The 11,205-nt window shown below is 45.4% G+C and overlaps 1 protein-coding gene across 3 annotated transcripts in view; it reads right to left on the bottom strand.

Annotated features, from left to right (window-relative positions):
• Nucleotides 1–249: 249 nt before the first annotated feature.
• LOC128437936 (zinc finger protein 609) overlaps nucleotides 250–11,205 on the bottom strand; it is a 64,296-nt gene continuing 53,340 nt past the window's right edge. For 2 of the 3 annotated variants that reach the window (XM_053420235.1, XM_053420241.1), the window contains exons 4-8: nucleotides 8,128–8,215; nucleotides 4,003–6,484; nucleotides 3,541–3,898; nucleotides 2,477–2,851; nucleotides 250–993 (exon numbers count right to left, since the gene is read on the bottom strand). In XM_053420235.1, coding sequence (XP_053276210.1) covers nucleotides 950–993; nucleotides 2,477–2,851; nucleotides 3,541–3,898; nucleotides 4,003–6,484; nucleotides 8,128–8,215 — 3,347 coding nt within the window. In that variant the 3' untranslated portion in view covers nucleotides 250–949. The remainder of the gene's footprint in view (nucleotides 994–2,476; nucleotides 2,852–3,540; nucleotides 3,899–4,002; nucleotides 6,485–8,127; nucleotides 8,216–11,205) is intronic. The other variant, XM_053420252.1, reaches the window with a different exon arrangement.

Below are 11,205 nucleotides of genomic sequence, written 5' to 3'. Positions count from 1 at the left end.
CCGTTCGAGTGAGTTTGAAAGACGGATGTGGACCGAACCATCGGGGGGGGGGTACCAGGACGAACCCCAGCATCAGACACATTCAACAGATGAACACAATGATATGGAACTGAACTAAAATATTACTGAGAGAACAAGTAAAACATGAGTAGTGTTTATTCTCCATTGAGGTGTGTGCGGTCCCTTCGCAAAAACATGACGACATCATCCCTGAAACATTAACGGGGGGGGGGGGGGGGGGGGGGGGGGGGGGGGTTCAAAGAAGGTGGGAATTAACAATGACGGTGGGAAAATTAAAAAAACTTCAGTCTCAGGCTCTAAAGTCTCTGAAGGAAGCAGCGGTTGCCATATTCCACCTCCCCCACAAAATATAGCCAAACATTTGTCAAGTCACGGATATGCTGTTGTTTCACGGGCGTTCATGAGAGAGAGACAATGAGTTGAAATCATTTTTAAGTATGATTCAGTCTTTAATTTAGTTTGACTCCTCTTTTTCCCATCAGCCACCCAACTCCCCAGAATCACTGCCACTTTCTTTCTGCGTGCAACAAAAGAACAATGCAGTCAAAAAGGAACAAAAAAAACAACAACAATAACAACAACAAAAGCTGTTCTGGCAGTCCAATAGTCTCTTCTTGCATTGTATGTGTTGACAGTGCAAAGACTAGATAATCAGCGGGTTGGTGTTTCCTCTGCGTGATGGGGCAGAGCCATGGCTTGGAACCTGGGTTAGTATCAGTCCTGGTACAGTCCGAGGTTTAGAGAGAATTCAAGGGTCATTTACGACGGGGGAGGAGAGAGAGAGAGAGAGAGAGAGAGAGAAAAGAAGAAAAAAAAAAATCATCTGCCTGTCCTTTTTCAGCAGAAGAAAATAAAAATATAGATAGAAACACCATTCAACTGATGTCTAAAGGTAACACCCAGGAGATCGTCTTCTCATGTGAGCCAGTCACATGAATCTTTGCAGGGTTGAGGTGTGACGGTCGGGTTTCCCTGTGGAAGACACAAGAGAGAACATTGGGTTATTGACTTTTTAAGAACGTGCTGAATGAGATCTATGACCTATGTGAAGGAATATAGTCCCAGAATGAAGGGACTATAGGTGAAGCAGATAATATGCTGCATTATCTTATAACTACAGACAGACAGTGGGTTTCCATTGTCAAAACCATGTGGACTAAGATACATTGTCACTGGGATGTTGGAGGCGAATAGTTTCCAGTTCCATGTTTGTAGTTTTATTACATCGTGCTAATATCTGTATCGTTGAGAAAGAACTACATCACGGACAGATTACAAACTTCACGTATACTTATTTTAAATGACGGAAGTAGCGTTAAGTGAACATAGACATAATTAAAACCCACCTGACCATATCTAGGTGGTAATATAATATGCATACTATTTAAAAATGTATAGGACTTTTTAAGCATAATAGATAATTACATTTGAGACTTTTTTTTGGTTTTGATATAAACATTTTATCTTTTTCTGTTTGAACCCTGAAAGTTTTAGAGACATGAGACAAAAAGGGTTTAATAAATAACAAGTGTAATGTACCAAAAATTACAGTCTAGACAAAAAATTATATTGCAAGTTCAAAAAAGGAGAATTCTAGATAAAGCTGGTAACTGAGTGCAGAGTGTTTTTCTATCAGTTGCACTACATCGGGGCTTCCACTAGATGTCAGTGCAGGCTGCAGCATCTGTGTGCTCTCCTCCATGTCTCCATTATCAGCACAGTGATCCTCTTGTCCTCAGAGGACCACTTAGAATGGATGAGCTAAGGGGCTAAACGCTGCCCTGCATATTGTGCTAGACTGCAGCAGAATAACAAGGCTTTAGTTTGGCCGGGATCTGTTTTCTTTACAAGTTGCTGCCTCCGAGTCAGTAACATAGACGTTGAGAAGAGAAAGACAAGAGGCTGGATGTTCTTTTCCCCCATCAAATCAAATGCACACGAGATAAAGAGACATTATATTTTTTACCTTATGTTCTACATCTGAGCCAGTGCTCATAATATTTTAACTGGAGCTCTGTGCCTTGTTTGTTTGAAGACGAGGTTCTGCCACCTGCACTTGTTAGATCTGCAAACAGAGCTCTGTGTTTACCTACGTGTCTCAGCGGGCTTGTGTTTTCTTTCACTGTCGGTCTTTTGCCTGTCTCTGCTGCTCAGGGGATTTCACCTGGGTGGTGAGTGGAGGGGGGGGCTGCTGCTGCTTGTTGCCTGATAAGCAGAGACCTATGGCGGGTTGTAAAACGTGTTACTAACAGCGATAATGCCTCATTTAGTTCTAAGCTTAAATCGCTCAATGGTCATCTGCCATAACGTAACAGCCCGCATCTAATCACAGTGCGTTAAGTATTCTGGACTCAGGGCCTCGTTTTATTTAAGTAACTGCCTGGGATCTATTTTGAAGGAACGGTTGGTGCAGTGGATCCAGGGAAGACACACATGAGAGGCGGGACTGACTGACCTGTGGCATAGGACAGGTCGTATTGGCCTGAGAGCAGAGGGTATCCCAGGTGGTGGTGAGAGGGCATGATGCGCTGGGAGGGCGAGGAGCGCGGCCGGTCCACGTCTCGTTCCCGCTCCCTCTCACGCTCCCTCTCCCGGTCTCGGTCTCCGGACGCTCCTCTGTCCTGCTCCCGGTCGTGGGGCGGCTTGTCGCCTACTGTGGGGGATTTGCTCTTGTACTGGCTGGCGTGCTGATGCAGGATATCCAGGGCTTTGGAGTCTGTTGCGGTTTTGGTGACGGTGGGGCTAGCGCGAGACTTGTCGCCGCCCTCCTCGCCGCCGCTCATTTTACCTCCATATGGAGAAAAGGGATAACCTCCGGGTAGATACGAGCCTAAGAGGGAGGGAGAAAATGTTTCAAATGTATGTTTATACAAAAAAACAATTCAACAAAAGATTGATGATCATCATTTAAAAATTCTCTCACTATTAAAGATTTTAACCAAGTTCTTTTGATCTCATAGAAAACAATATACACTGTAAATATAACACTTTCATTTCTTCTACGTATAAAAGCACCTTCAGCTTTGTGCCCATGTGGTAGTTGTATGTACGATATCAATAACACAGAGTAATTACATTTGAAAGACAAATTAAAGCCATTGTGTTTTTAAAAAACATGTTGTAACCACTGATGTCGTGCACCAAGGATTAAACTACTTAGTGGAAAGAATATCACACCCTGGATGCACTTAGCTTGTGAATGTCACCAGTTCCAACACATTTGAAAAATGTGTAAATGGTAGACTGCAGTTTTTGGATCACTCAAACAGCTCCACACTACCAGTCACACCCACATATTCCCTAGGCATACATGCAGCACTTGCTCTATACACAGCATCAACAGGAGCAATATGGGGCTCGGTATCTTACCGGCGGGTACTTCACTGGAGAAGCCAGGGATCAAACCACCGACTTTCCAATTAGGGAAAAAACCCGCTTTACCTCCTGAGCCATTGCGGACCCAAAGATGCATTCAAACCTTTGACATTTACTATATTTGGATTCAATCTAATGTCATACCTGGGTAATTCTGCATCATAACTGAGGGCATGCCCCTGTATCCAGGGTGGTTGGGGTCATAGCCTTGTCCATAGGGATAACCATGCATGTAGGGCATGTATCCTTGGTGTTGCGCTAGTGGTGATGAAAACTGCATGTGGGGATTAGAACGAGAGTCTTTGCTCAAAGCCCGGTGGTCCTCAGAAGAGATTCTGGGATCACTACTTTCTTTGCTGTCCTCCTTGGGCACACTCTGACTGTCCTTGGGCCGAGGCCTGTCGTCCTTTACTTTACGATCCCGTTCTCGGTCCCTTTCGTCTTTCCATCGAGGTTGCTGGTGTTCGTCTTCTGCTTGTGGCTTCTGGCCCTCGGGTAATTGCTGAGGAGGGAGAGAGAAGGTCATCATAAGCACAAATCACATCAAGCTCTAAAATACTCTCACAATAGATTCACATGCATGTTTTCTACTACATTGGTATTTACCTGTCTGTACCATACGCCCTGCTCCATCCCTGCCTGACCTCTGGACTCAAGTGCTTGCTTGGAGTCTTCCTTTCCATGGTGACCCCCTTCAGTCAGCTTCATCTTCAGCCCCTCGGCTTGCTGGGACTTTCCGTCCTCCACCTTTATGCTTCCACTGGATTTGGAGGAGAGCTCAGAGGGCGAATCCCTTAATTTTCCTGGGGCTTGCGGCGTCTTTCCCAGGTCTGACTGACTCGGGGCTTTGGAGAGGCTTGGGGGCATGGGGCTCTTCTGTTTCCACTCCTCCTTCATGGAGGCCTCCCGCTCTTTTATGGCTACATCTGACTTCTTGTCAGCAGCACGATGCTGCTCAGCCATCTGTCTCTGCCGCTCCTCGTACTGTTGCCGGTAGGCCGGGTTGGTGTTCATCAAGTGGTTGTGGTAGGCCTGATCGGGATGGTATGCGTACGGGGGGACATAAGCATACTGGTTGTAGTAAAGAGGTTGCATGTACATGTTGGATCGCTGTTGAATGACTGATGGTTGCTGTTGTTGCTGCTGCTGTTGTTGTTGCTGCTGCTGCTGCTGTTGGTGTTGTTGGTGTTGGTGTTGTTGGTGTTGTTGGTGCTGCTGCTGCTGTTGCTGTTGTAGCTGCTGCTGTTGTAGTTGTTGTTGTTGTTGTTGTTGCTGCTGCTGCTGCTGCTGTTGTTGTTGTTGTAGCTGCTGCTGGCCAGGAACACCAATGTCAGGTTTGCGATCTTCATGAACCTCAACCTTGACTTTTTCCTCAATGTGGTCCAGGTCTTCTTCTCTTTTGATCTTAACCTGACCTTCAGCCCCTGGTGTGCCTGGATTGGACCCACTGACACTGGGGTTGACATAATTGGGTGAGTAATATGCATCGTAGCCGGCGTAGTATGGGGATTCTTTGTTGGGTGGTGGATTGGAGAAGAGTGCTTTTTTCACACTATCCCTGATGGCTTGTTCCTCCGTCCTCACTTTGACACCGCCTTCTAGTTTCCCTTCACCGTCCTCCCCAGCATCTGAAATGTCAGAATAAGCCGGGCTATTAGTTTTGACGGAAGAATTGTCAGCACCATTTTGGTTTGCCCCATGAAGTGGTGTGAGAGGCTGCGGCATCCCACTACCATCTATCCGACTGGCTACACCAATAGATGGGCTAGGGGCATTGTCTGAAAAGCTGTAAATCTTGTCAGCCTCAGCCTTCATACTGGCCAAGCGACTCTGATGAGGATCTGAGGAACCATTGAGGAGTCCTTCCCCCTTAATACCTTGATCACAAGGCTCAGCATATGGAAGCTTACCTTCCTCTGGTTTTCCTCCCTTTCCCGGAGGCTTGGGGCTGTCAGCTTCCTTCGCACCATCCTTTTTCTTCTTGTCTTTCTTCTTCTTGTCTTTGGAGCTACTGGAGGCAGGATCTACAATGGCAGGCGGTTTAGGCTGAGTCCCTTTCATTTGGGGACTCTTGGGAACACCTTGTATCATTGGGGTAAGCCCCGGGGAAGAACTTGGGTTTCCAGGAGGAAAAGCGTACATCTGCTGGGATGCTGCAGCTGCGGGGCCAATGGGCCTCGGCGATTTCATATTTTTCTGGGCCATTTTATCAGCTTTGAGACTGGCACTACCCTTTTTGGACTTCTCGGATCCTCTCTTATCATCTATACCATCATTACTCGCCTCATCAGTGAGGCACGGCCCATCCTCACACCCGTCCATCGGTGTACCTGCTGTGTCTGGATCTGTCTCTGCCATTTTCTTTTTACTCTGCTTCGAACCAAACTTGCCAGGAGATGGGGAAGGACTCTGAGCTTCAAAGTTCCTGCCTTTCGGAGTAACCGAACGTGCTGGAGACAAGGATCCTTTCTGAGAGATAGATGCTCCATTACAGTTCCCAGGTTCAGGGTGGAGAGTTGAATCCTCTCCATATTCACTGTCTGCGTCTATCTCCAACTTGATGTCATCATCGTTATGGGCACGGGCTTGGTGGTACTTGAGACCATTGATGTGCTTGTACTTCTTGTTGCAGTTAGGATGTGGACAATCAATAAGAACTGGAGAAGGGCAGCTGCGATCGAGGGGAGGTGGAAGTGGCTCAGTCTTAATGGAAGTGATGGGCAGACCTGTCGGCCCCACCCCTCCGCTGTTGGAGTTCGTCCGCATCCGCTTGTTACCTTTGGTGTCCTCTGAGCTGGAATTGGGCTCCATGTCCGAGGCCGGTTTGGTCTTGCGTTTTCCAGCTGAGGAGGGACTGGCCTTGATGTCCTCTGTGTTGCTGTTGGGTGGCGTGCGGCGCTCCGACGGCGTCTGGCTGCCCCTCCGGCCCTTGCTGTTCGCGGCAGCACGTGTCTTGTTGTTGGCGGTGCCCTTGTTGTCTGATGAATTGCTGTTCTCGTTGATAGGGGTGTTGCTATTCGGCCTCATGCGCTTGCCTCGACCACGGCCGTTCCTCATCTCCAGATCACTTGTCGGCGATTCACAAAACCTGGAGGGGTGTTGAAAAATCACAGGTAAGAATTTACAATGTCACTGTATCAATGGTTTTATCAACACGGCAAAGCTAAACAATGGAAATTCTATGACCCCATAATTTTGACATTACCATTTCTGGGAATTTAAATAACACTTTTTTAAATGTTGAATCATCTTGAAAATGACCAACAGTATTTAATGTAGAATAAAAAAGTTCTATAATTCATCTTAATATAACAGAGATAAAGCAACTGTAAAGCAAGTGATCTTATATCACATACACCTGACACCAATGATCACAATACTAAGGACTTGTGAGTTCCAAAACAAAAATAAATACCAAAAGCAATGCTATCAAGAATATGAACAACATTGTTTTGTCCCTGTCCTCTCATTTAATAACAATCTGTTATTTGTAACTGTAAGTGAGTAAGCACTTGTTACGAAGCCAAATGGAAAAGCCAACATTTGATGAGACACAGTCATTCAAATACTTAATATTGCAGATTGGCCTTTTCCTTCCATAACAGTGATGTAATTATCTTTCGGCGCTGCGGTGGTTAGCAATCTGTGACTAAGAGAAACATCGGGCTGGAATGACACAGCTTCCACCACGAGTCTCTCCAAACAATTTCAGCCCCAGCAGGGGATGTGAACACAGCCCTAGTCTGACAGTGGTGGAGGAATTTAGACTCATTACAAGCCCAAGTTTATATTCACTCCATTGAAAGCTTTCTGAATTATTCATGGTGAGTCCCTAATGTAGTCGTGCTGCAAACTGTAAGACTGTGTTGGTGCAACTACAGCCCAGCAAACCTCACTTACTGAGCATCATTGTGATTTACTGTGATGCATTAGTGTGATACAGCCTCTCCTTGTTTTTTCCATTAGCGGTGCTGTAATCTCGACTTTTTTCTTTTTCTTTCCTGCATTGCACTTAAGGATGCATTTCAGATATATATTTATTTTTACACTTGGATACAGAAATCAAAGCAGCTGCTTGGGACTATATCTTACACAACCTGTGTATTTTGCATAATACAGGCAAATATCCAGAAAAAAATAAAACCTCTTAAGCTGCCACCCACATAACTCTGATCTAAGAAATTGCAGCTTGTGTGATAGAGAACGTTACACAGTGTTGAGGAAAAGCTATCAGGCCAATAATTGGATTCTGCAATCTGGCTTGTTAGAGTAGCTTTCTATTTCAACAGGCTCCTCCTGGGATATCAGCCTTTTCCAGTGAATCCTGTTTCTCCAGGCTCCAGATAAAGACCAACATGGACTTGGAAGGTCCAACTGCACACGGGTAAATAGGTGCATTATATCCTTGAGTTGAATTCTATTGCAACAGATTCATATCCCACAGAATATGAAAAGGTTAAGAGACCGAGTGCAGCCCGGATACAGCGAATGCATCAGTGAGTCATAGTAATCACGGCTTCTCTACCTTGACATTTACAACTACCATGTGTGACAGTGAATTCTCTGTACGGTGCAGAGATTGTGCAAACCCCCGTGGATGTAGCAGAGTAGTTTTAACAACACCTAACAAGTGATGAATAATTAACATAACAAGTGAAGATTACATGATGCACATCTCAATATCACCGCCCCCCCGCTGCATTCTCCAGAGGAAATACAAAGTCTCCTTACCTGGGGGGAGCCCAGTCGTGGCGAGTGCAGTCCAACAGGGTTCCCACATACGTCTTGTTTCTCCAGGTAACATTGACCACCAGCATGCCTGTGAGACAGAGAATCAAGAAGGTCATTTAGTTTGTGTTTACACCGTCAATAATCCAAATTACACAGAAAAAATACAGTTCCTTATTAAAACCCAAGAGAAAATGTTATACAGTGAGATTCCTGTGCCACTGCCTGCACCGTGTGAGCACACTGTCTGCTGCATCAGCATGTTGATCTTTGCTAAAGGGTGTCACATGCACGGCAGTTATACAATCCCCAGATCCTATTTTAATCGCCATCTCTCAGTAGAGCCGCAGGGGCCGGGCTGACATATCTTCTAAACGACTTGGAACACCCTCAGATGCAGTCAGTATTATAAAACGTATATGAAACACTGGCAGAGGGTCTCACTGAGAATGATCACACCGGGGTTATGAGGGAATACTCCGTCACCGAACACTCTCTCCATTTGAATAAGCCATCTCGCAGACAAAAGGGAGATTTCCCTCAAGGAGAATTATTTTGGAGGCAAATATTTTTTTAATAGTCCTCCGTCTCACTTTGGAGCCCAGTAATGTTCTACCTTGGGGATAATATGGATCAACCACTGAAGCCTCCTAAAAAACAAGCGAGCAGCTCCCGGGTTACACCATTTCAATGTCAATGGTTCAGTTTGACAGCTTATAACCGAGTGAGCAAGAAAAGATCCTTGACTTCCTTGGAATTGCTGCAATCCGTCACACTTAGATGCTTCTGTGTTGCCATTTGGCGAGTGTGAATTTGGTAGCACTGGGTGTGAGCTACACAATCCGACCTGTGCTGAGTGAGATACCCGACCTTGCATTGGAAATCTAAATTTAGTCCCTCTACAAAATGTCTTTCTCTTTAAGGAACAGAACACTCTCCACTTGGCAACAGACCGTGAGTCACAGTGATGCCCACAAATACGCAGATTTGCACAAAATCACTCAACCAGATCCTTTGCACTATGTACATTGAACTGCGACACGGCCGAGTGCAGATTTTGCCAATAAAATTATAAAGTAAATCATCAACCAAACAGCTTCGGAGGATTAAGAGCAACGACCGTGCTGAAAAAAACATTGTGGATTTATTGCCCCAACCATCCCCCCCCCCCACTCCCCAGTGGTGACCTCAGCTTGCCACTTCAGCACTGCAGAGAAACTGGAGGCTGCAGTGAGCTAACTTATCTAATGGCACAGGAATGCTGGCTGGCAGCTTCCATCCCTCCAAGCATTTTATTAGCTTAGGGAACCTTTCTTGCTCACCCCCTTTTTCCTCCCCTCTCTCTCCTTAACCCTCATTTCCTCTTTTCAGTGGTATAACCATCCCCGGCTTACAATCTCCTTCCCTCCTACACACAAGTCACCGTTCAGACCTCATTTTTCTCTTGCTGCCTCTGGCATATAGCAGTGAGTGTATATAAAAAGGTATTTATATATGTTTACAGGAACCTGCTGACACTTGGCCAGAAGTCTCTTCCTTCACTCTATGGTCCAACAACGTGCTTGGTCAAGGCTAGATCCCACTGCTCATGTTGTTTGCGTGCACGGGTTGAGTGGAGAGGTCCTCCAGTTCAGTTTATCTGTCACATTAAAGAAACCCAGAGCTTTTCTAAAATGCCTTCAACGGCCCGTCCCCCTAAGCCCTCCTAACACTCCACCACAAAATGGCTCTGGCAGCTGGTGGTGGCGGGATGTAAATCAAGGAAGGGCGAGTGAATGACTGACTGAATGAATGACTCGCCTTTCACGATGTGCTTTCTCTCGTGAGGGGGGTTTCGAAATATACCAGGAGTTGTTGAAAGTCTTAAATGATTTTAAATTAGCATCAAGTCTTTTACGGCCCCGTTCAGACATCCGATCACATGTGGCCAATCTTTAAATTGAGGTGCGAACATTGAAGGCTCATCTGAGATCTGATCACTCAGCAGCATTCAGAGACGGCCACATTTTTTTTTACAGTGTGCGAAAGTGTCCTGGGCCATATAGAAGCCCCGGCCTATCAAATGATGTCCTCCGGCCTGCTGCAGTTTCACAATGAACCCGAAAATACTTCACAGTGCTTCCCACCCATTGATTTATCTGTGGCCCCAGCTATAGTCTCTACTTTAACCATTGCATATTGATTTTCCATATTGTTTTTGTTTTTTTTACTATTTCAAATGGGTGAAGAATAAAGTTTAATTGCAGAGCGGTGCATTGACTCGCTCAGCCACTCATTGTCCTACCCCCCCCCGCTCGCTCTCTAAAAAACACAAACAAACCAACACATGGACCAACACATGTCAATAACAGAGCGGACCGACTGAAAACTATGCATTTTGGTGTTATCGTACAGGGCCATGATGTACGACTTTTTTTATTGGCATACAGGAAAGTGAGATCCCATCCCAAGCGGTCGCCCGAACTCATGTGCCTCTTCCTTTCTTCTTTTATGTTATTACAAGACTTGTAAAATATCTTTTCCGTTCATTTTGGAAACAGTAGCAGGACAATTGACGCTGTGCTCGGCTGCCAGAGTCCAGATGATTAATGGGTTCACGCGGTTCTGTAGAAACGAGACCCGACCCAGGTCCCAATTCCACTCAGTCTAATCGGGTTGGGTCTTGTTTTACTGCTGTGGGTCAAACCTCACTGTGTCAATATGTTCAGTGTCCAAGTGGAGCTTATTTCAGCAAAAGTCTGGAGCATGCAAGATTTATGCTACATGACATCCAAATATATTTCAAGGATATTAAATTGCTTAGAAAATTGTCAATTTTTCCATCTCTATCCTTGTTGACTACAGGGAGTGTTATTGTAGTTGTAGGTGGTGAAATCTATATAAATTATCCTAACAAGCACATGAACAAAATGTATACTTTTCTTGGCTTAACATCATTTCTTAAGACATTATATTTATTGTATTGCAGCTCTTTAGAATTGGCCGGACATCACGCTGCTCCTGGTGGGTCAGTTCTCTCTCCTGCAGCGTTCGACCACATTTTGGATCAGTTCAAACAATTCCTGTGTCCATTAGGTTGAG

This window comes from Pleuronectes platessa, chromosome 1 (assembly GCF_947347685.1).
Source record: "Pleuronectes platessa chromosome 1, fPlePla1.1, whole genome shotgun sequence".
Taxonomy (NCBI): domain Eukaryota; kingdom Metazoa; phylum Chordata; class Actinopteri; order Pleuronectiformes; family Pleuronectidae; genus Pleuronectes; species Pleuronectes platessa.
The sequence above is the reverse complement of the archived record's forward strand: the minus strand, read 5'-3'. Positions and strand labels throughout refer to the sequence as shown.